Source organism: Papaver somniferum, chromosome 2 (genome assembly GCF_003573695.1).
Source record: "Papaver somniferum cultivar HN1 chromosome 2, ASM357369v1, whole genome shotgun sequence".
NCBI classification, from domain to species: Eukaryota; Viridiplantae; Streptophyta; class Magnoliopsida; order Ranunculales; family Papaveraceae; genus Papaver; species Papaver somniferum.
The window spans coordinates 4,036,017-4,047,218 of record NC_039359.1 but is presented as its reverse complement, the minus strand read 5'-3'; the positions used below and the strand labels follow the sequence as shown (position 1 = coordinate 4,047,218).

At 35.9% G+C, this 11,202-nt stretch overlaps 2 protein-coding genes across 3 annotated transcripts; one reads left to right on the top strand and one right to left on the bottom strand.

The window, feature by feature from the left end:
• The first annotated feature begins 1,662 nt into the window (after positions 1-1,662).
• LOC113346707 (cyclase-like protein 2) lies at positions 1,663-4,844 on the top strand. 2 transcript variants are annotated; one of them, XM_026590197.1, is made up of 6 exons: positions 1,663-2,172; positions 2,612-2,656; positions 2,761-2,833; positions 3,272-3,362; positions 4,032-4,102; positions 4,451-4,844. In XM_026590197.1, exons 1-5 carry the CDS (start codon positions 1,773-1,775, stop codon positions 4,071-4,073), a joined length of 651 nt encoding a protein of 216 aa, XP_026445982.1. In that variant the 5' UTR covers positions 1,663-1,772; the 3' UTR covers positions 4,074-4,102; positions 4,451-4,844. The 2 variants fall into 2 exon arrangements, with proteins under 2 accessions (XP_026445982.1, XP_026445981.1); XM_026590196.1 differs by having other exon boundaries at positions 1,667-2,172; positions 3,272-3,366.
• Positions 4,845-9,141: 4,297 nt separating this feature from the next.
• Positions 9,142-10,906, bottom strand: LOC113352924 (cyclin-D3-1-like). The gene is made up of 4 exons (XM_026596673.1): positions 10,261-10,906; positions 9,978-10,179; positions 9,753-9,883; positions 9,142-9,649 (listed from the first exon to the last, which is right to left on the bottom strand). The coding sequence occupies exons 1-4, from the start codon at positions 10,723-10,725 to the stop codon at positions 9,350-9,352; spliced, it is 1,098 nt and encodes a 365-aa protein (XP_026452458.1). The 5' UTR covers positions 10,726-10,906; the 3' UTR covers positions 9,142-9,349.
• Between the last annotated feature and the right edge of the window lie 296 nt (positions 10,907-11,202).

The following is an 11,202-nucleotide window of genomic DNA, read 5'->3' as shown; positions in this document are numbered from 1 at the left end:
GGTATACTCCCTAATCTACCAATTCTGAAATTTAGTCTCATTACCTATAGTTCATAATTCGTTCCAGTCCGGTTCTAGGTTTGACCTGTGCAGCTCTAAAAACTATCATTATGATCCCTCAACATAGAATGCTGAAATTTCTAGGGCAGGGATCGATTCCCGTGCAACACAAGGAACTCAAAGTAGGGAAGCCCTTGGTACACAACACCAGGAGGCAGCCCTTGGTACACAACACTAGGAGAGTGATAACTAATTTTCTAGCCCATTAAACATCAGTTCACCTAATAGGCTCATTTCTGATGGCTGCAAGACTTGGTACTCGAGCCCGTATGTGCAAAGTTGGGTTTTGTCGTCAGAAACGAAACACATACATCAACTGCCACCTAACTATTTTGAAACATGTTTTGAGGCATACTAAATAATGCCAAAATAGGGTCACTAAATAAAAACAACATTACCCCTTATCCACCATTTTTGATAATGGCATAACTACCCTTACATAACTAGTGTTAATGATTATGATTAGATTTGATTAATTAGGAATTCTATGTATTGATTAAAAAATAAATTATTAGTGGTAAATTAGTAGAGAAATCAAATTTATGTGAAAGAGTTGGGATTTTTGAGAGGAAGAAGAAGAAGAAGTGGAAAAAAACTTGGGTTATGAGATTTAAGTGATTAGAACTGACCAAAATGTATGATTCAAATCAGATATACGAGGTTTAATGTCATTTTTATAAGTTGAATCTGTCAAAAAATTGAATTTTTAAAACCTAGATCTACTGATCATATGAACGGTTCGGCTGATAACTTGTCAGCCGAACCTCTGTTTTTTGAAAATATGCCTAGGTTCGGCTAACAACTTGTCAGCCGAACCTAGTTATGTTTTCAAAAAACAGAGGTTCGACCGACAAGTTATCAGCCGAACTTCACTCTTTAACTGACGAATTTTAGGTCGCTGATTCAAACAAAATCTAGCAAAATCGCATCAGCCAAACATAGTGTTTCTCTAAATCATATACTAGGTTCGACTCAAAATTGTTATTCCAAGATTAGTCGAACTGATCTTCTGAAAATTTAAAACGAATAAGAAGGCTAGGTTCGTCTGATTCGAACAAAATCTAGCAAAGTCGCATTAGCCGAACATAGTGTTTCTCTAAATAATGTACTACGTTCGTCTCAAAATTGATATTCCAAGATCAGCCGAACCGATCTTCTGAAAACCCTAATTTCATCTTTGAAATCATATTCTATCGATCAAACAAAATAAAATCAATCAAAAACAAAATGAGTTTGTTACAAAACATTCTAAAATACATCTGAGGGCAATTGAGATTTGGATTTCGCACTCCAACATCGCTCACTTCGATTCGTGTTGCTTGATTAATTGCTTGATTGAAGTGAAGTCCAAGATATTTAAGTTTAAAGGTTATTTTGAATTTTGATTTTAGGTTTTTAAGGATAAAGTCACTCTAGTAATATAAATTGTTTAAGGATATATAGATAATTGCATTACCTTAGACACTCCTTATAAACCCACCCTAGAATGATGAATATGTATGCCTCAAAAAAGAAAAAAAATCATTATGACTCAGAACAGGGTTTCACTATTTTAACGTGTAATAACAATATTCATTCGTTTCTCCCCGGCAGACATTTTAGAACTCCTTCTTTGACTGAAAAAGTCGTGTCAAATCAAAACAAAGAAACAAGAAAAAAATAGAAGGAGAAAAAAAGAAAGGAAAGACAGAAGAGAATAGAGCTCGACGACAATGGAGGTTCAGTGGAGTTGTATGCTAATATGCACCGTTTATATCGTTTTTATCCTGGGTTTTCCGTCTTCTTCTTCCTTAGCATCACCAATTGAAGCGTATCCTAGCTATGGAGGTGAATGCAAAATAGTCCCACCAAAGAAAGAAGTTTTTGGAAATGGAAGGATAATTGATATCACCCATAAAATGAGGTCCGATTTACCAAATTTTGGCTCAACAGAAAGTGTGGGTCAGCTCTTACAGCTTGCAGTAAGTATGAAAAATGGTTCTTTGTATAACGTCTCTGAGTTGAAGTTGCGGGTTCATACTGGTACTCATGTTGATGCACCTGGACACTTCTACGAAAACTATTTTGATGCTTGTTTTGATATTGATACACTCGATCTGGATGTTCTCAATGGTATGCTATTTCTGTTTCATTACATGGATAGTTGAATTTATAATATGTTTGACTATATTTCTAAGATGTCCCATTTCTGTTTTTTCTAATGAGATTGTGAATTTAGGGTTGCAAATAGAATTCAGTTATAGAAGTTCATTTCTAAGTAGTTAAACTATCAATTCACTGAATTTGATGCTTAAAATTAGTTCCCCATGACAAAACCTCGTATTCATGGCAGTACATATTTGTTCTTCAAATAGGACAGCAGAAAAACCTAACCTATGAGCATGGGTCATTGGCCTGACATCCCCTTTTATTTAGAATCTCAACTTCCAGAGTTAACTAGGGTCTTATTGGCTCGCGGAATGCAGAACTCATCAGTATAAGTTTGCTTTTCTTGGCTATACAAGCTTATTTGAGTGACTACTTACCCGTGTTATGCTGTTGATTGTAATAGGTCCTGCACTGTTGGTGGATGTTCCTAGAAATATGAATATTACTGGTAAGTTCTGGTCTAACCTCAAAATGAGTTAGTTGGTATTTGCTGTTTTGGTGTCTTTTCTGCGTGTTTGTGGACATCCATTATTGATCGCTTAATTCTAACAGCTGAAGCTATGAAGTCGTTACATATTCCAAGAGGAGTGCGTCGCGTGCTATTCAGAACATTAAACACTGACAGGTATCTTATGTCTATCATTTACTAGTTTAATGTCCCCTTGATTGTGAACTAGTGGTCACCGGTTAAGCAAAATATCAAATAATTTTCTCGAGCCATGATACAGCTGAAGATTGAGGTAGTATATATAGGCTTTTGCGAAAATATTGGAGGCTCCACTTATCAGTGGTTCACATGAATTGAAGTCAATAAACTAGAGACTGTGATTCTTTCAACAAAAAGGAAACTAGATGTGCATAGGTATGTGAAACTTGTGTTCAGATGGACAAGTTTCATCTAAAATGGAAGTCATTAATCTAGAACACAACGTGTAATCTGATTTTTTTCATAGCGATTACAAATAGTGGTGTAAGCTAGGAACTTCAGTCAATAATAAGCCTATACCATCATTCCTCAGTCCTCGTTATGTGATTCAGTGGCTACCTTAATGATTCATTACAGGTTCCTTATGTGGAAAAAGTTCGACAGCAGTTATGTTGGTTTCACGGAGGATGGAGCACAGTGGCTAAAAGATCACACTGATATCCAGATGGTTGGTAAGATATATACTGAAATGCTTAGTAAATAACAAAATGGTGTGATGTGTCTCGGTTCTGTTATTAAATGCCAATCATCTTACAATGATGTAGAGGTTATTGAGTTTGAAAGCGTAATAGCAGCTGTAGAAAATTGTCTTCGTGTATAAGAACATTCTTTATTGTCTTCAAATGTGTGATTACTGTTAAAGATTCGGTCAATATGCAAGATCATAAACTCGTTAAAGAATGAAGGAGTGATTTTAAACTTTTGAGACCTGAAGTTGAATAGTGTACCAAATAGTTTGGAAATTTGCACACTGATGATATTACAGCATGGATAATCAGGGTGCGGTTTAAATCTAAATGTTAACCTTTTTCTGGGTCCGGTTTTGTGATTGGTCTTCAATTTTCTTGAACTCCTTGATCTCCTTTCACTACTGATAGCTGAAATGGTGTGTTTATTATTTCAAAGTATGATTCCATGTCAGTTTGTACAAGTGAAGCTCAATCACTAAATAGCAACTATCTTTTAAACATAGCATCATGTAAATTTGTATGTTGCGCTATGAGTTACTCAAATTCATAGTATCTTTGCCTCTTTCTGGGTCTGGTTTTGTTATTGTCTTGGCTCTTCCAGTCTCCGAATCTGACGAATATGCTTGTTGCTGTGACACTTGATGTAGGAACTGATTACTTATCCGTTGCTTCATTTGACGACTTGGTAACTGCTCATCGTGTCTTTCTTAAAAGCAGGGTAAATATTCTTCTCCGATTTGACTTCTTTCTTTTATTACGAGTGAAATATGGCTAAAATATTGCTTCTACCCTGAACCTTGAAGTCTATGCCACTAGTGGTAATAATATGTAAACGTGAACAAAATAGACCTCTATTTGTGTGTAGAAAAATAGGACGACTTTTACGCAATAGAGAAAATAACCACCTCGAAATACCTTAATCAGTATGTTTGTTTGTGCTGTGACTTCTCTCTTTCAGAAGTATGTAAATGTGCATGGCATTTTAAAAATGGTCGCTATATATTTTGCTCCCAAGTAGTATCATGTGATTTTGTAAATGCAAATTAATGCTTCCAAAATCTTTCAGAACATCATTCTTGTGGAAGCCCTAAAACTAGATGATATCGACGCTGGGCTATATACTGTGCATTGCTTACCTCTGAGATTGGTTGGTTCGGAGGGATCTCCATTAAGATGCATTCTGATGCCTTAAGTTCCTACTTTCGGACTGGTATGCTAATGTTGTTAATCTATTATGCGGTTATTAGCTTGAATGTTATACTCAAACAGAAGTCTGTATACAGACTAGCATAGGAAAAAGATCTCGTATACATGTATCATATAGTTCAAATGCTAATACTGTTGTGGGGATCTGGTGGGTATTTGTATACGTAAGAAGTCGCAAAGTAATGTTACTACTATCTGTAATCAAGTCATTTGTAGCCTATGCAATAAAGCAAACTTTCATGCCGTCCTATTTATGTTCATCTTTATTTCTGGCAAAAGGATTAAACTTAAGGGAAAAAGTGAGTGTCACACTGTTTTTTTATCCACGATTTTTCGATTAGCTTGTGCATCCCGCAAACTGGTTTTCTGATGTGGAATAAGATCAAACTCATCCTTGGGCTCTCGCCCAAACCCATAATCTTATACAGCATCAACAGCCCATCCCAATCCTGCAATCGGAAAACATTTCTGCCATTTCTTCTGCCATGTAGTTGGTCCAAACCCATGCATTGATCACCAGTGACACTGCAATCAGCTCCTCTCAAGTACGTTACCTGCTCAGGATTACTACGAGATGCCTCATCATAACAAAGCAAAAGCTCACCAGATTAGCAATATTCACCTCAGCATTATCATGCACAATCCTATTTATCAATTTCCACTGCTGCTTCCTTGGCCACCTAATAAAACTGGATCAAGTTTAGGTGCCGATACAGACACCGGGGTCATGACAGAATCAAAAGACCAGACGTAGTAAAAAAAAAAAAAACTTCACGAGTAGCGTGGTCCTTGCGGTTGTAACTTATAAGTTCTAGTTTCTACAAGACAAACTTACTTGGGCACTTTGCATATGACGCATCTAAGATGAAGAAAGGCCACAGGGGGGATTGTAAATATCGATGCTATAAAAGGTTTAACCCTTTGCAGTTGAAAAAATCAGAGGCGGGATGTCAAGTCAGTCAGTGTTGTGGCCTGCGTTCATTTCATTTCGAAGGAGTTGGTCCCCTAAAAGGGCTAAAACAACGTCCTATTGTCTTTATCTACTCAACAAAGTAAATGGGACATTCTAGAGAGCCCTACAGCTCAGCTGAAGACTACAAAGACAGGTCTACTAACCCCCATCGACTGTCTCCCAAACAGAGGTAGTAGTAGAAAAAAACAGTGTTTCAAACCAAACCTCCATGAATTTATTTAGGACCACCACTTCGTACATAAAATCTGTGTCTCTCTTTTTATGATGAACGACGGTACACACAGGTGGGGAAACAAACCCAAGTAGTGTAATTACTTGTTGTTAATCATCATCAAGTCCATAGAGAGACTAGAAGCTAATCAGGTTTAGTTTAGTCAGGTGTTTAAGAGATGCACTTTGGTCCCACGATTTTGAATTGTTCTTGTTGAAGAGTTAATATGTTGGTCCATATTCTGAGTGCCAGCAACCCAAATCCAATTAATTTGAAGACTGTAGAATCAAAACAGGGCCCACTGGATATCAATCTTGGGCTTCATGAAATTTAGTGGGGCCCTTATAAGAAACTCAGTCTTCGCTGTTTCGAGAGGGTGGACAACGCATCCCTGACTAACCCCCTTCATGAATCATTGTCCCCGGAATTTCACTTCCATGATGCAACTGTTGGTTGGGTTTATAAACATTTTAAACACTTATTCTAGTATTGTTTCGATGGACATTCAGAAATTACTTTTTCAATTGCTGGAAATCAAAAGTTAACTCCTTGGCTTTCAAAATGATTTCTACCAAAGAAGTTAACTTTTTTGTAAAATAAAATAATCTTATTTTCGATTTCTGATATTGACTTCTGTTTCTGTAAAACAAACCAGAAACACCGAACGTGCTATAAGCCTATAACTAAATGAACCACGTAAAAAAGTTGGATTCTATATCAGTCAATCACCCCCAACAACATTGTTAGCTAGGTAGATTAAAATAACAATGGGCATTGGTAAATGGAGAGAAATGCCATAAATAAAAAGCAAAAATCAAGAGAGTAAAAAATAAGAGTAGTATAAATGCATCTAAAGAAGTGATGAGCAGCTATTACTAAAAGAAAAGAAGAAGAAGAAAATTAAAGAGAGGAGGGAATATCTACCGTCCAGTAATTATGAATGCCCATCTTTCTCTTCCCATTGACATAGAGAGGCTACAAAGCTGTTATTTTCTCCACCCCAAAACCTTTGCCTGCGCTGCAACTCTCAGTTTCTGCTTGCATAAATAAATAAATTAGTACTCTTTCTTTGTCTTTTACAGGCTGTATGATATAAAACAGTGGGAAAGTTAATAGACCTCGGCTCAGTGAGAATGAAGGGGAGTACATACATCAAGGAAGGGGAGGGGAGGGGAGGTCAAAAGAGCTAACCCCCAACCCCATCATATTATTCCACAATTATTGGGTCTCACCATCTCTTCCTTTTTTTCTCCCCTCTCTTGCACCCTCTTTTCTCTTTTTATAAAGAAAAAAAAAAAACCAAAATACCCCACAAAATCAAAAGCCATTGTTCCCACTTCAAATATATTTTGAATTCAACTCCCTCCCCTCCCCTGCCTTTAACCTTTTTTCTCTTTTAGGTTTTGATGTGTTTGGGGTCTTCAAAGTTGGTTAGCTTGGTTTCATAATTCATACCCACCATTGTACTTGTCAACTAGATTAGTCAAACTTACCATTATCATGTCAGAAAAAACTTCATTAACATTTCTTAATTAATTGCATATACTAATACACATTATTAATCAATGAATGAATCACAAATCATTAGGAGGATTAAAGTTTGGTGCTATTCTTGTGCTTTATCTGAATTTCTTAATTATGTGGAGTACTGTTAAGGGCAACCTTATATCTTCTTCCTACTGCCTTTAAGTACTAGTAATTAAGATTTATGTAATTTAACTTAAAAAGATTATGGTTTTTGTTTGCTTTTCCGGGTGGGCTAAAAAAAAAAAGCTCACTCATGCCTTATACTTCTTCCACTGCGTCATCTTTGTGTGCATCATTTCAACAAAAGCCCCGTGATTGGATTTTGTTTATCGGAACCGTTGTTTCAAACAGAATACTATTGGAAGTAAGAACATAGGATTGACTAATTCGATGACAAATCTAGAAACAATTTAAGACGAGAATAAATGATGTATTATTGTCCAAACCCCACCTCCATCTATAATTAGAATAAGGGTCATCAAGGAGACGACATCTACTGTTTTGTAATGTATCCAAGAGAGTCTAGACATTTTAAAAACTAAAAAACCCGGGGAAATCAAAAAAAAAAACTAAATCTTATAATGAGTAGTTGGAGAAGAAAGGAAATGCAGAAACTGTAGTAAAAGGAGTTTGTGTACAAACAGAGAAGTCCAATTGAACACAAACAAAATCATTTAATCATATGATTAATTTCACTATTTTAGTATACTTTACTCCTTAATTATAGTATTAGCTTGTAGCCAAGACCACGATCTAGTGGGGACTCGGGACTCACACTGTGTAACTACTACGTCTACTAGATTAGAGAAAAACCGAAACATAACATGACGTGGAGCGTCTTGAGGAAAGTTGAAGGTCACATCTTGTTAAGAAATTTTGATTCAGAGGTAGGGCAAGAGACTCTGTTTTTTTCTTTACCAAAGGTCATAGCCAAATAAAGTAGAAACCAAACAAGAACGCCCAAGTGGCAGACATAATAACAAAAGAGAAAAAATGGGATTATCTTAAAATTAAGTGAAAATAATGGTGCCAATAACAGTAATGAGGTTGTTTTGGATCGAAAACGATACAATCACTGTTATACTAGAGAGACACTAGTACTGGTTTTGCTTTGAAGTCTTCAAATCAAATAGTGATCTTTTGTTTTTGGTCGGTAAAATTTTTTGTGTAGCTGATTTCAAACTCAAATAACCGGTATCATCACTCACGTATCAAACCAAATAGTGATGGGTGAGGGTGGGAGTGATGGCTAATACTGGTCTCTGAAGTGCTTGTTAATGGCTTAGTTACCCTTACAAATGAGGAATATGAAACGTTTTAAAACTTGGACGGGAAAGTTAACTTGATGTGCATCATTGGACTTTGAAATGCAAACTGACCGGTCAAGGGGTGTGATTTAACTGGTGAAATTCACTGAGGGGGTATTAATGAGTATGTATATATGCAGTTTCTTTTAGTTGCCTAGTAGGAGGAACTGGGAAAGTGGGAAGTCAAAAAGAACAGCATTTCTAGTGTCAGCCGGGAAGAATCTTCGTGTATGAAGTCAGACCGTTAGATTGAAAACATTTTTAAGATGAGATTTTGGTTAATGTAGTATAAAAGTCCAGCTGTTTTGACTCCATTAATTATTATCCAGAGTTTTGTACGAATCTCTGTTCGCCTTTTCTTCCATCATATCTTCCAAAGTTTCCATCTCTAAGATATTCTCCTAACCCCATTGTACTATCCGATTTCAATTCAATTCTGCTTTTATACAGAGTGATTAAAGCCCCTACAGCAAGATCTTACCATAACAAAAACAAGGAATTATTGCTAGAATTTATGACAACATACTACCACATTTATAATTTATTTTTCATTTCTTAGTTGTATCTATTAGATCATCATTAACTTCTCATTAAGGGATAAAATGCCAGTTATCTCTGATTTTATTATCCATTACAGATTAATGGCATTCTATGGAAATGCAGAGATTAAGGGCAATTTAAGCTTAATTGGTTAAGATCATAAACAAAAGGTCGTAAATAAGAAGAAGCTAGAGGGAAGTTTTAAAGAGGACTATTACTAAGAACATCAATGACAACAGCTCTGTTGAAAGATGGTAATCGCATTTGCGGATCTTCAGCTCTGCTTTTCTTGAACAGAGGAAGATGATGTTCTGGTGATGAAGAAACTGATGGAGTAGCAGCTATTGCCCATGATTCATTTGAGTTATCTGAACCATAACTGAATGATACATCAATGACTCCATTTGGACTAGATGGAATTGATGATCCATACTTTCGTTTATTGCCATTGCAGCTAAATGCCCATTTCATTATGAACTGGTAACACTCCTCTACATCCTCCTGCAATGTGATCAATCAATCAATTAATCCAGATTAGATGATTTTGAATTGAAGATCAACTCCTATTGAAAATGGCAAAGAATGAGATGGATAAAGAACAAACCTTTGTGAGTTTTAGAACGGTCATGAGTTGGTTTTGATATTCCATTCGGTTTTCAGGTTCAACCTCGTCAATAACGTGAAGCATTATTGCAGTTGCTAATACTGATGGAAGGTAATGAAAAAACTTGGAATCTGAAACGTAAAAATGATGAAAAAAACAGTCAGAAAACAGTTTTACCGCAAAAAAAAAAAGATGGTTTTTTTTTGGTTGGGTCTAATTTTTTACCTGCAACTACTAACAGAAGAAGATGTTCACATCTTCGGAGGAATTCCCAATGTAGATTGTTGCTAAACCCAAGTCTTCTAATAATGTGATCAAGGAATGAAATAGGAGTTACTGGATTCATCTTCCATTGAAGTGTTGAAAGAATCAGAAGCTCCATTCTCTGGATTGTTTTGGCTTCAAAGATATACTTAGATTCTTCAACCTATACAAAAACCCAGATTTGATAATGAGAAAGATATCATCAGATTAATAAAAATCAAAACTTTATACAGATTCTACATACTTGGAAATCTAAGAGAAGTGGAACTTGAGTCTCTTCAACTTTAGCTGCTAGAGTAAGACAAGAAACTGCAACAAGTTGAGTCATCCATGGTTTCTCTCTTTGAAAATGATGACTAGAGAGAAATCTATCCAAGTAATTAACAGAAAGAATAGCAGTAAGTGGAGAAAATGAATAATGAGAAATGACTCTTAATATCCATTTTACTGCTTCTTTACGAACTGATTCAAGGAAAGGGAGCTGATGAGTTTCAAGATTATTAATGATTACATTATAAGTTTCTCGTTCTTTAGCAAACAGAGATACTAGTTCTTCATCTTCCCAGAACATATCCTGTTCTAGTAAAAACAAAGATGGGTTCTTTCTAAAATCATTATTTATTTCTTGTTCTTCTTCGTCTTCAAATCTTTCTTCTTCACAGAAAAGTAAATCGAACAGATTGCTGTTTAGGAGTTGGTGCTGATCCATTTCCAGCTTCTTCTGTGCAGAAGAAGTTTGATCTTTTGCTCATTACTTCATTACAGAAGCAGAAGAAGCAGCACAGAAGAACTAATTTCTCACTCTCCCAGTCTCACTTGCTCACTCTTTTCCTTCTGAGAAGAGAGAAGGAGACAGAGAAATGAGAAAAAAAAGGATTATATTTGGGTCTTTGGTGATGAGACACAGAGAGAGACAGTAACAAAGAGGAATTCACGCCTACACTGTATTTTTTCTTACAGTATTTTGGTCTTTATTTAAATTTTGGGGTTCAACAAGTATTTTAAATCATGGAGCATTAAGTATGATTTATGAATAATTAATTAGGTAACGTTGGCGGGCAGGAATGTAATACGGGGCACACAAACCGAGCCCGACCCCATGAAAACAACCTAAGAGGAGAAAACAAAATAAAGAGACACTGTGTAAAACAGAGTGTAGTTTTTAGGAGAAAGAGAGATACAAAAG

Coding starts and splice junctions, on each gene's coding strand:
- LOC113346707 (XM_026590196.1), top strand. CDS start 1,773: ATGGAGGTTCAGTGGAGTTGTATGCTAATATGCACCGTTTATATCGTT. Junction 2,173..2,611: donor CGATCTGGATGTTCTCAATG/GTATGCTATTTC, acceptor TGATTGTAATAG/GTCCTGCACTGTTGGTGGAT. Junction 4,103..4,450: donor GTGTCTTTCTTAAAAGCAGG/GTAAATATTCTT, acceptor AAAATCTTTCAG/AACATCATTCTTGTGGAAGC.
- LOC113352924 (XM_026596673.1), bottom strand. CDS start 10,725: ATGGATCAGCACCAACTCCTAAACAGCAATCTGTTCGATTTACTTTTC. Junction 10,180..10,260: donor CACTTCTCTTAGATTTCCAA/GTATGTAGAATC, acceptor GTTTTTGTATAG/GTTGAAGAATCTAAGTATAT. Junction 9,884..9,977: donor TCTTCTGTTAGTAGTTGCAG/GTAAAAAATTAG, acceptor TTTACGTTTCAG/ATTCCAAGTTTTTTCATTAC.